The 11904-nt window shown below is 34.7% G+C and overlaps 1 protein-coding gene and 2 long non-coding RNA genes across 5 annotated transcripts in view; 1 reads left to right on the top strand and 2 right to left on the bottom strand.

Annotated features, from left to right (window-relative positions):
• Positions 1-2105: 2105 nt before the first annotated feature.
• Positions 2106-11904, bottom strand: part of CPM (carboxypeptidase M) — a 59488-nt gene continuing 49689 nt past the window's right edge. For all 3 annotated transcript variants that reach the window (XM_023520676.1, XM_011373956.2, XM_011373964.2), the window contains exons 8-9: positions 7844-7992; positions 2106-5754 (exon numbers count right to left, since the gene is read on the bottom strand). In XM_023520676.1, coding sequence (XP_023376444.1) covers positions 5512-5754; positions 7844-7992 — 392 coding nt within the window. In that variant the 3' untranslated portion in view covers positions 2106-5511. The remainder of the gene's footprint in view (positions 5755-7843; positions 7993-11904) is intronic.
• Positions 6913-11904, top strand: part of LOC111729695 — a 12873-nt gene continuing 7881 nt past the window's right edge. Inside the window, exon 1 of the long non-coding RNA XR_002776330.1 lies at positions 6913-7783. This is a non-coding gene — a long non-coding RNA (uncharacterized LOC111729695). The remainder of the gene's footprint in view (positions 7784-11904) is intronic.
• Positions 8816-9236, bottom strand: LOC111729696. The gene is made up of 2 exons (XR_002776332.1): positions 9134-9236; positions 8816-9083 (listed from the first exon to the last, which is right to left on the bottom strand). It is a non-coding gene; the product is annotated as an uncharacterized LOC111729696 (long non-coding RNA).

An 11904-nucleotide genomic window follows, 5' to 3' on the forward strand; every position in this document is an offset into this window, starting at 1 on the left:
TAGTGCATTGTGTGCACAGTAGGCATTTAGTAAAGGATTTCAGTTGGCAAGGAAAGCAAATACGCAGTTTTCCCTAATTTACAAGAGGAAAAAAGGCAGTTTTAAAAGCCATTTTGAAAATAAGGGAACAATTTTCTTTAAAAGTTGATACAATGTCAGGATTGTAACAGAATTGGAAAAGCTTTTCCTTAAAAAAAAAAAAAAATCCCTCTGCATTAAAAAATACTTTTCTCCTTTTATCACAATCATTTGGTTTTTTTTTTGTTTTTTTTGAGGCTAGTGAAGACCAAATCTTTTAAACACTTTTTTAACCACTAGGTGGAAGCACAACATTGGTTTCTCTGAAGGCATCCACTCATGGTAAATAGACCCATAACACAGTGGACAGAATACTCCCAGAAGAGATTGCTGGGCTAGAATAATGAGAGTTCTATGCTCAGTTAAAACACAAGCTTCACCTTTCAGTCCTGAAATCCTTCATTATTTATCCTTCAGAGCGTCATGAGACAAACACGATACGTAAAAACATTGCTTTGGTGTGGAAGTACAGATATCTTTGATCAATCAGAAAAAAAATTTATTGACTTTGACCCAAGTTAATCATTTTACTATAAACTCTGGAAATCTTTAGTGAGTATGTACGATGGTGTAGCAAATTATTTGTATAAACTGGTACTTCCAAAATTTGAGATTCCATTCTTTAAATAAGTTGCTTTTCATTATAAAACTAGTAAATAGAAATTTCAGAATGGAATAATAACTTGTTTATATTTTATTTTACTTTTCTTGCTATGTCTAATATTTTTAAATTTTAGTTGATTTAAAAATTGTACCTTGTTTTTATGGAGGGCAGGAAAGAATGGAGAGTAATGGATGCTTTAAGGAGCTTCAATTTAACTATCGAAGTCTAGCTAAAATGTACCAGGAGATTTCTGCAAAGGGATTCGTATGTAATGAATTCCCTTTTGAAAATAGAAAAACTTTCCAATTTATTTTCTAAATTGAGATATTTATCACTTTTTTTTAGAAATTGACATCTGTAAGTTAGCTATCCTACTCAGCCTTGTCTCATTTACACTATCATTTTTTAGTGTGTTTCAGAGGGCAGGCAAACTTGAGCCCAACTTCTCTGTCCTATGACTAGAAATTTGATATCAGGGATTGCATCAGTGAAATAGGGCTGTTAGGTTTTCAATTCCTATAGGAGGCAAATTCTTTGTTTATAAATATGCTCTGTGTCAAAAGCACTTTATTATTTAGGACACTTATTTAGCAATTTATTTATTTAGGACAAAAGACTTCTCCCTAACTCAGCATTTCCCAAAATGTGTTTGGAAATCTAGGAAAGTAAGTTCATAGGGACAGTACTAGGCTAAATTATTTAAGAAAATGTTTCCATGGCTAAGTATGTTGGGGGAATCCCGTTTCTTGCATGATTTCTCTGACCCTTTACTACCTTAATGTGCATTGTGAATTTTTTTTTTTTTTTTTAACCAGAAGGCACACTTTTTATCTGCCCCAAAGTACAAATTAATTTGGATTATAACATTAGGATGGGTGTATATCATGTATAAACTATTCTGGGAGGACTATCAGGGCTTTGAAGGGTGGTTGCAATATTATTGCCTCATAAAATGTCATTTGATTTTTCCCAGGATTTATTTGGCGGTAATCAGTTCTCTGGTACGCGGTCTTTGCTACACTTGCATAAGTACTTGTTTTCAAGTTAATGTAATGGAAAGAAACTGCATTGTTGTTTACATGAATATTAATTTATTGAGAATAAACATTCTAGATTTACTCAATTCAGAGGTAGTCATGGCCAATACCCAGTAAAACTTTACAGTCTTAGACAATTCGTGCATTTTAAGTTCTTAGAAAGAAAACTTGTAAAATCATTTGTGAAACATGTATAAATGGCTGTGGGGTAGTTTGCATGCTAAAGTATGATAAAACAGCTTGTAAGCAATACAGTACAACACCTGCTTATTAGTGACTTCGTTAAAGTCTATAACAAAGTTAGACTTTCTCCAAACTTCTATGTTAGGTGTTATTAACTTTTTTCTCTTTAACCATATAAACTCAAAAGGAAGATATAAGGGGTCTGTCATAAAATAGAGATCAACTTTATTTTCACCAATAAGAATCAACCTTCTTAATAAGCAGCTTATCCTGTTGCAATGAGAAATATACTATGCTCATTTTTCTGGATTTCCTAGAAAAAGACATTTCCAATCAAGTGTCATATTTTTGCTTTTTAAAGGTAGAATAAATTTCATATTTGCTTCTGGAACCAAACGATTTCTTAAGACTTTCAGAAATGTTGAGTAGAGGCTTTTAACATTTCTGATATATCCAACAGCTCAAGTCTGTGATAAATTAAGCACCAAAATCAACACTGACACTCATCTGCAGGTACTTAACATTTCTCTAAAATACTCCCACCAGTTAGATTCATTCAACATTTTTCATAATTTGAGTAGGTACATCAGGAAAAGCTGTTACTTCATAAAAGTTTCCTTAAATATTAAATGATCATTCTAACTAAGCAATGTTTCAGTTTTCAGACCAATTCTGTTTGTATCTGAGGCAAAAGATTTGGTCCTTAATAAGATATATTGCCTTCAAAATATTTACCACCTGAGTGTTAATTATCCTTCCTCGACCTGAGCAAGCACAAAAAATGGCACCAAAGTATGACATATCACTGTTTCTGACAGAGAATCTGAGTCAAGCAGAGGCCTTCATTTTACAGGTAAGGAAATTGAACATAGGGTGAGTTTGAAACCAGAGCTCCTGTCTTTCATCATTTTACTCCCATGTGCAATCTTCTGTTTTGAAAACCTTTACCATGTTGGTTTCTCTATAAAAGGAGTTATACCTGAACTTAGAACCTGAGGAGCATATGAGGGTGGGGAACAGTAGGCAAGGTGTCATGCAGGGTGATGTGGGAATCTGGTCTGACTATAATCAGAATTCCATAGTTGTTCCTCTTGGACACTTCACTTGATTAGTGAAGGATGTAGCTGGAATACTACCGTACTAAATCCTTGTTGCAAAATTTACTTTTGAGCACAGAGCCATTGCTGCAAAATACGTACCCCAAATTAAATTCAGGTTTGGTTTAGATTTGGTTTGGAGATTACTATAATTGTTTTGCTTGTCTCTAAATGATTATGTTTGATTCTGATGAAATACCTGATTTTAAAAACATTTAGGAAATTACATTAAGGCTCATGAACCAATTCAGATTTTGGTTTGTGTCCTTTCAAAAATTATCTTAGAAAAGGAAAAATTAGAACTCAGAATGCCTACTTGGAAAATTGTTTAGGGCTTGATGGTAAATCAAGCTGAATTTTATATACTTTTATTCATAATATACAAAACCATTTTCTGCATTATATATACTTTCAAGTATATAATAAATTACTTTTATTTAAATAAAAATGATCAAGATATTTAGGTTATTGCCAGATTTAAAAGAACTGATTCAAAGAAGACTACAAATTCTGTTCATATTAAACATTTATGATTTTGTGCATGTAGAATAAGTTTGGCACAGGAATAGCTCCTAAATGCCCATGTATCTCCCATTCATTTGGATTGTTTCATTTCCAGATCCTTCAGAACTTTCCATTTAAAACAGCCAGGGACACTCACTTTCCATGAGCAATACACAGGACTTAGGTCAGTTTACCAGGGATCAGCTTACCAGGGTTGCTCTTTTTTTCTGTTTGATACTTCCCTCCCCCTATTCTTACATATAATGTTTTAAGTTAGGTTAACTCATAGTGAACAATTGCTTCATATTGTGTACTGAGGATAAAAAATTTGTTTTCTGATAAAAGGTAGCTATAGTGTTATTAATAGGTAACAATACCTTTACAACAAACCTTAGGAAAAATGCAAAGTCTAGTAAAAGCACCCTATTTGAATTTATTTCTTGATACATATATGAAAACACTCTTCTGTCAGTGTTACTAGTGAGTCAGAAATTGTCAGAGCATGGGACCTAGTTTTATAAAATGACTCAAAGCCCTACAGTTTCTGGGAGAGATTAGGAGTAGGAGATTGCTGGAATCCTTTGTTCATTTCCTAATATGTTCTAGGCTCTGAGGATTAAAAAAAAAAGAAAAAAAAAATTTTTTTCCAAACAAATTAGCCTCTGGCCTCAGACGTCCCACTCTGCTAGAGAAAATTCACATATGGAAATAGAAAATCATAACAGTAATAGAGTCAACTTGTTTGGGGGAACAAAGAGTAACAGCACCCAGATTGACTAGAAGGGGATGAAATGGAAAGGAATGGCCTGATGGTCAGCAAAGGCTTCCTAGCGTTCATACCTGAAATGAGTTTTAAAGGAGGGGGAAAGAAAATGTAGTGGATCAGAATGGCATTTCAGACACGGACACACCAGGACATTACGTGAATAGGAACTACAAACGATTGTTGAATTGTGTTTTAAACAGATCCCCTTGCCTAGTACTGTGTAAAGGATGGATCTGAAGAGGAGAAGGCTGGGAGGAAGAGACCTAGTAAAGCTGTGGCAGTGGTGCAGGTGAGCTATGATGGCTGAAACGTGGCAGTGTTAGTAGGCACGGAGAGAGGGTAGGGTCAACCAACATTTATAATTAACATCAGTCTTTAGTGACTGACTATATGGGATGAAGAGGAGGAAGTATCCAGGATTACTCCCAGGTTTCTAGTGTGGTGGTACCAAGTAATTGAGACAGAAAATAGAGCCGCTCTAGAGAGAAAAGTATGTTCAATTTTCAACATAAGTCTGAGGCACCTGTGGGTCACATCCAGGTGGATGTGTCCAGTGGGCAGCTGGATGTAGTCTGAAGCTCAGGCAAGAGGCTAGAATTACACACTTGGGGGTTATCAGCATAAGAGGATTGTGGCATCTGCGTACAGAAGGGCAAGGACACTTAATTGACCTGTTTTGGAACTCAGGCACCACCTTGTCATCCTATTAGGCCCATATTTTCCTGTTTTCTCTCATATTTCCTAAGAATATTTGCAAAACTAAATATTTCCAGTCCTGTCATTTCCCCCTGCCCTGAGAACTAATTATATATGGCACTATCTCTTCACATATAGCACTTACAGCAAGGTCTTGTATATAACAGGTGATCAATAAATGTTCATCTTCATTGCTTATATTCATCTGGCTCTCTGTATACAAAATTAGCCTCCTTTTTTTTCTTGCAGGAACTTTTTTTGCTTCTCAAGTTTTAACTTCTTAAAAATTTCTAAGACTACTTTAAAATTATAAATGGGCAATACTTGAAAGGTAGGTGTCTTCCATTCATCATCAAGACTAAATCATTCCTTTCGTTATCACCACACATTGCTTGTTGCAGGATTTGGAAATAACCACTTATCTTCTTGGAGAAGGACCAGTGGAGTTTGTCCAGTTGTCCCACAGAGGAAGTCAGATTTGCAGTAACCTGGCATGAGAAATCCCTGATTCCAGGTGGTGATGGGAGTTGAGTTTCACATTTTGCTTTATTTGAACAATATGTGAAAAAGAGTCACTAAAAATAAGAACACACTAGGCTTTGTTGCAGCTGAGTGGCTTGGCAAATTACTGTATAGAGGAATCAGAGGACATGGAGGATTTGATACTGGGATGGAATCCAGTTGCCCTCTGAATGAAAATACAATATCCTTTTTAAAAGCACTGAAGTCCTGGGATTTTTTTGGAATAATCACCTTCATGAGGTATGGATTGTGTCCAGGAACTGTAACCTGAGAAGAAACAAGAAACAATTATTTGAGTGATTTCAGATGTTTCGTGGTGCCAACACTGAAAACACTGATACCCACTGCTAAAATGCAGCCTTTATGAAATACATGTAGCAAAGTGCCAGGCCTCCCAGGCTTGTAATTGCTTCAGTCCTGCTCACTGAAAGAGTTATTCAATGTCTGTCGATATGGACCATAGTTGTTAATGCCATTGCCAAGAATTACAAAGTGAAATAAAGATAGATCCCCTATCTGAAGATGTAAGAGAAGGAAGCAATAGACTGATTCTGCCCCATCATTTTCATGGAGAGCAAAGGTAAAGAGCTGACCGTTTCCCTTTGTCCTAAGCCTGTACTTAATATCTTGATTGGGTATCAAGATTATTTATAAGTGGAATTATTTTCTCAATGTATTCCATTTTCCTTGTGGCTGATCTAAGTGTACAAGCTTATTGCTTTGTTATAAAGCTTTGATTTTACCTGGTTTAGTTCATATGAGTCTGACTCTTCAGCTAGATTTGTTTTTTTGTTGTTGTTGGGGAATGATCAGGGAAAATAGGACAGATGCTAAACTAATTATAGACTATGTCCGCTGAGAAATGCTTTTATTATATATGGTGGAGAGAAATGCTTTTATTATATATGGTGGAGAGAGAAAAGCTTTTATGTCCGCTGAGAAATGCTTTTATTATATATGGTGGAGAGAGAAAAGAATGGGGAATAACATTTACATAATCATTAATTGGTATGTATTTTAACCATTCATTTCAGCTTCCAAAGTCTTGCTTTCCAATCTTCTAGAAATAGTAGCTAAAGGCAACATGTACTGTGTTAGTCTAAGTAATTGGAAATGAACAGTTCATAACTATTTTATAAAGATGTCGCTTATTTATGGGATTGCATAAAAAAAATTTAGATTCACTACAAGGAACCGCTCCCCCCCTTCTTTTTTCATAGAATGGAGATGTTACAGTAAATAACAGGAAAATAAAAGGCCTTTTATTTAGGCAAAGATGTACAGTGAGTTGAGGCTTTCTAGCTCTATCAATCTTCTCAGTGGGAGGAGAGATTCTCAAGAAGAGAATTAGCAATTGATGAGCCCCACTGGCAGGCTCTGTGGGGATAACCTATGGAGCAGAGAGGCTCACCTATGGAGCAGAGAGGATAACCTATGGAGCAGAGAGGCTCACCTATGGAGCAGAGAGGCTCTGAATTCTATAGAACTTTTTAAACTGAAAACCATGCCTTTATTGTGTCCTAAAGATGAAATAATGAAATATAAAGACAATTTTTACTACAGAATAGATGACTACCTTCTCTTAGGAGCACCTCTGCTCAGAACAACTGGTGGGGCTGGCATCAGATCTACTAAGCAAAGTAGAAGAATCCTGAGTTTCTTAGGGAAGAGTCTTATCAAAGAGGAAGAGGCACCATCTGGCCAACTAAATCAGGTACTTATTCATTTAGTTCATTTACTTAAACCTACTCTGGCTCAAACCAGTCCATGCTTCCTATTAGGAAGAAATGATTCAGAAACATGCATTTAAATTAGAATTAAAACCTGGAATTTTACTTGTATTGATTGGGAAACTCACCATCATTTTTATGAAAGTGATACAAAATATGTCATTCACTTGCTAAATATAGTAGTAGAATGTGTGGATCAAATTTTACTTACAGTGAATTCTAAAGAACTTGTGTCCCAATCTGCTTTTTTAATAGCAGAAATTGTTTCATGGAATGGGTGTTAAAATGGTATTTCATGAAGCTTGGAAGTACTTTGGCTATATTGTTTAATTTTCTTATTATTAAGGTTTGTTTATTTATTTTTTTAATTATAAAAGGTATCACAAGAAATAGGATTTGGCTTCCATTAAAAAAATTGCTAGCTGAGAAAAAACATGATTTTTTTGGTTTGTCCCTATCATGCTCACCTCTCTCACTCCTGCCGAAAGCTAGTCTGATGCTGTCCTTTCCTTCTGCCCTGATATACTACTTTTGGACTTTCCAGACTTATTTTAGATTCCTTCTGGGTAAGTATTGTGAGTTTTATAATTCTATTTTAATAACAATAACTAGAACTGTATACATACATTTAATATATAGGACCCAGGTAAGAGCAGGAGATAATACTCTCCAAATTTATTGGTTTTATAGGGGCAGATATGTTTTCTATCTTGAACTTCTACAATTACATTGGGTAATGGATTTCCATTCTGATCAAACACTTGACCCTTTACACCTGCAAGATAAAAAGAGAATTAAATGTTAATACTACATTTTATGGCATAGGAAAAAAAATTCTTGTAATTATTTAAGAAAAAATATTAGCTCTTCTGTGTTAATAAAATGTTTGAGAATAGAAAGTAAACATTTTTAAAAAATTGAGACATAATTGACATATAACATATTAGGTTCAGATGTACAACATGATTTATATGTACATATTACAAAATGATCACAATATAGTAAACATAGTTAAATTTTTTTCTGATAGTTAAAGTTTCATAGTTAAGTTTTTTTTGATATGAATTGTTAAAATTTACTCTCTTAGCAAATTTCAAATATACAATACAGTATTATTAACTATATTCACCATGCTGTACATTACATCCCCAGGACTTACATATTTTATAACTGGAGTTTTGTACCTTTTGACCACCTTCACCCATCTTGCCCATCCCCTGCATCTGGCAGCTACCAGTCTGTTTTCTGAATCTCTGAGTTCAATTTTGTTTTGTTTTTTAGATTACATGTAAGTGAGATCATGTGGTATTTGTCTTTCTCTTACTTATCACTTAGCATAATGCCCTCAAGGTCCGTCCATGATGTAGCAAATGGAAAGATTTCATTCTTTTTTATGGCTGACTTAATATTCCATTATAAATATATACCACATTTTATTTTACAGTAAAAAGTTTTTATATTTATTTTTATATTTAGAATTAGTCTGCTGGACTCAGTTTAGTTGGTCCCAATTTTGTTGGTAACATCCAAAGCAGCATAGTTGGGAGCCAGTCGAACATATGCCTTCTTCTCTCCATCAGTCCTTGGCCATGTCAGTGTCATAGAGCTTTTTCACAGCCTGTTTGATCTGGTGCTTGTTGGCCTTGACATCCACAATGAACTCAAGTGTATTGTTGTCTTCTGTCTTCTTCATGGCTGACTCAGTAGTCAGGGGTAACTTGATGATGGCATAGTGGTCAATCTTGTTTCTCCTGGAGATGCTCTTCTGAGGATATTTGGGCTGCCTTACGAGCCAAAGTGTCTCGGGCCATTGGAAGATGGGTGATGTGCTTATCTTCTTTTTTTTTTGTGGCTGTAGACACCTTTCTTTGCAAATTAGTCATGTTGAGCATCTTCTCATGTACCTGTTTGCCAACTAGCACTGCTTTCTTTGCCTTCAAAGCCTTTGCTTTGGCTTCAGCTGTGGGAGGGGCATGGACTTCCTTCTTTGCTTTCAATGCCATCTTTGTGCCACATTTTCTTTAATCATCCATTGATGGACACTTAGGTTGCTTCCATGTCTTGGCTATTCTAAACACTGCTGCAGTGAACATGAGGGTGCATATATCTGTTCAAATTCATATTTTCATTTTATTCGGATAAATACCAGAAGTGGAATTGTTCGATCATGTGGTAGTTCTAGTTTTGATTTTTTGAGAAACCTCCATACTGTTTTCCATAGTGGCTGCACTAGTTTACATTTCCACCAACAATGCACAAGGGTTCCCTTCTTCATATCCTCGACAACACTTGTTATTTCTTGTTTTTGTCTTTTTGATAATAGCCATTCCAACAGGTGTGAGGTGATATCTCATGGTGGTTTTGATTTGCATTTCCTTGGTGATTAGTCATGTTGAGCATCTTCTCATGTACCTGTTTGCCAACTGTATGTGGTCTTTGGAAAAATGCCTATTCAGATCCACTGCCTGTTGATAGAATTTTTTTTTTCTATTGAGTTGTATGGCTTCTTTATGTATTTTGAATATTAACTCCTTATCAGATATATGATTTGCAAATATTTTTCTCCATTCAGTAGGTTGCCTTTTCATTTTGTTCATGGTTTCCTTGGCTATGCAGATGCTTTTTAGTTTAATATAGTCACACTTGTTTAATTTTGTCAGTGTCAGGTCCAAAAAATTATCACGAAGACCAATGTCAAGTTGCTACCATCTATGTTTTCTTCTAGGAGTTTTATGGTTTCAGGTCTTACATTCAAGTCTTTAATTCATTTTGAGTTAATTTCTGTGTACAGTTTAAGACAGTGGTCCAGTTTCATTCTTTTACATGTGGCTGTCCAGCTTTCCCAGCACAATTTATTGAAGAGTCTGTCCTTTCCCATTGTATATTCTTGGCTCCTTGTCCTACCTACATAAATGGTCATATATGAATAAGCTTGGTTTCTCTCTATTCTGTTCCATTGATCTATGTGTCTGTTTTGATTACTACAGCTTTGTAGGATAGTTTGAATCAGGAAACATGATTCCTCCAGTATTGTTCTTCTTTCTTAGATTACTTTGGCTTTTCGGGGTCTTTTGTGGTCCTATACAAGTTTTAGGATTGTTCTATTTCTGTGAAAAATGCCATTGGAATTTTGATAGGAATTGCATGAATCTGTAGGTTGCTTTGTGCAGTATGGACATTTTAACAAAATTCTTTCAATCCATAAGCACAGACTATCTTTCCATTTATTTATGTAATCTTCAATTTCTTTCTTCAGTGTCTTATTATTTTCAGAGTTCTGTTCTTCACCTACTTAGTTAAATTTATTCCTAGGTGTTTTATTCATCTGGATGTAGTTGTAAATGGGATAGTTTTCTTAATTTCTTTTTCTGATAGCTTATTATTAATGTATAGGCATGCAACAGATTTTTGAATGTTGATTTTGTGTCCTGCAACTTTACTGAATTTGTTTATTCTAACAATTTTTTGGTAGAATCTTTAGAGTTTTCTATATGTATCATGGCATCTGCAAGTAGTGACAGTTTACTTCTTCTTTTCTGATTTGAATGCCTTTTATTTTTTTTATCTTGCCTAATTGGTCTGGCTAGGACTTCCAGTACTATATTGATTAAAAGCTAAAGTGGGCATTCTTGCCTTGTTCCTGATCTTAGAGGAAAAGCTTTCATCTTTTCACCATTGAATATGATGTTAGCTGTGCACTTATCATATATGGCCTCATATTATATGTCAAATATGGCCTCATTATTTTGTATGTTTCCTTTATGTCCCTTTGTTGAGAGTTTTTATCATAAATAGAAGCTGAATTTTGTCAGATGCTTTTGCTGCATCTATTGGGATGATCACATGATTTTTATCTTTCATTCTGTTAATGTGATGTATCACATTAGTTGATTCGTGGCTGTCGAACCATCCTTGCATCCCTGGAATAAATTCTACTTGATTGTGATCTATAATCCTTTTAATGTATTGTTGAAATCAGTTTCTACTATTTTGTTGAGGATTTTCGCATCTCTGTTCATCAGAGGTATTGGCTTGTAATCTTGTCTTGTCTGGTTTTGGCATCAGGGTAATTCTGGCCTTGTAAATTTGGAGAGTCTTCCCTCCTCTTCTATTTTTTGGAAGAGTTGTCTGGTCTTGGGCTTTTGCTTGTTGGGTGTTTTTTTGTTTTTGTTTTTTAATTACTAATTCAATCTCCTTACTAGTAAAAGTTCTGTTCAGATTTTTTATTTCTTCATGATTCAGTCATAGTAGGTATATGTTTCTAGGAATTAACCATTTCTTCTAGGTGTCCAATTTTTTGGTGTTTGATTGTTAATAGTAGTCTCTTATGATCCTTTGTATTTCTATGGTATCAGTTATAATGTCTCCTCTTATATTTTAGATTTTATTTGAGTCCTCTCTCTTTTTCTTGGTGAGTCTTGCTAAAGATTTTGTTTATCTTTTCAAACAAATAGCTCTTAGTTCCATTGGTCTTTTCTATTATCTTTTTAGTCTATTTCATTTATTTCTGCTCTGATCTTTGTTATTTTCTTCCTTCTACGAACTTTGGGCTTAGTTTCTTTGTCTTTTTCTACTTCTTGAGGTGCAATGTTAGGTTGTTTATTTTAGATCTTGTTTCTTAATGTAGGCATTTATTGATATGAACTTCCCTCTTAGAAGTGCTTTTGCTGTATCCCATAAGTTTTGG

This window comes from Pteropus vampyrus, unplaced genomic scaffold (genome assembly GCF_000151845.1).
Source record: "Pteropus vampyrus isolate Shadow unplaced genomic scaffold, Pvam_2.0 Scaffold9, whole genome shotgun sequence".
NCBI classification, from domain to species: domain Eukaryota; kingdom Metazoa; phylum Chordata; class Mammalia; order Chiroptera; family Pteropodidae; genus Pteropus; species Pteropus vampyrus.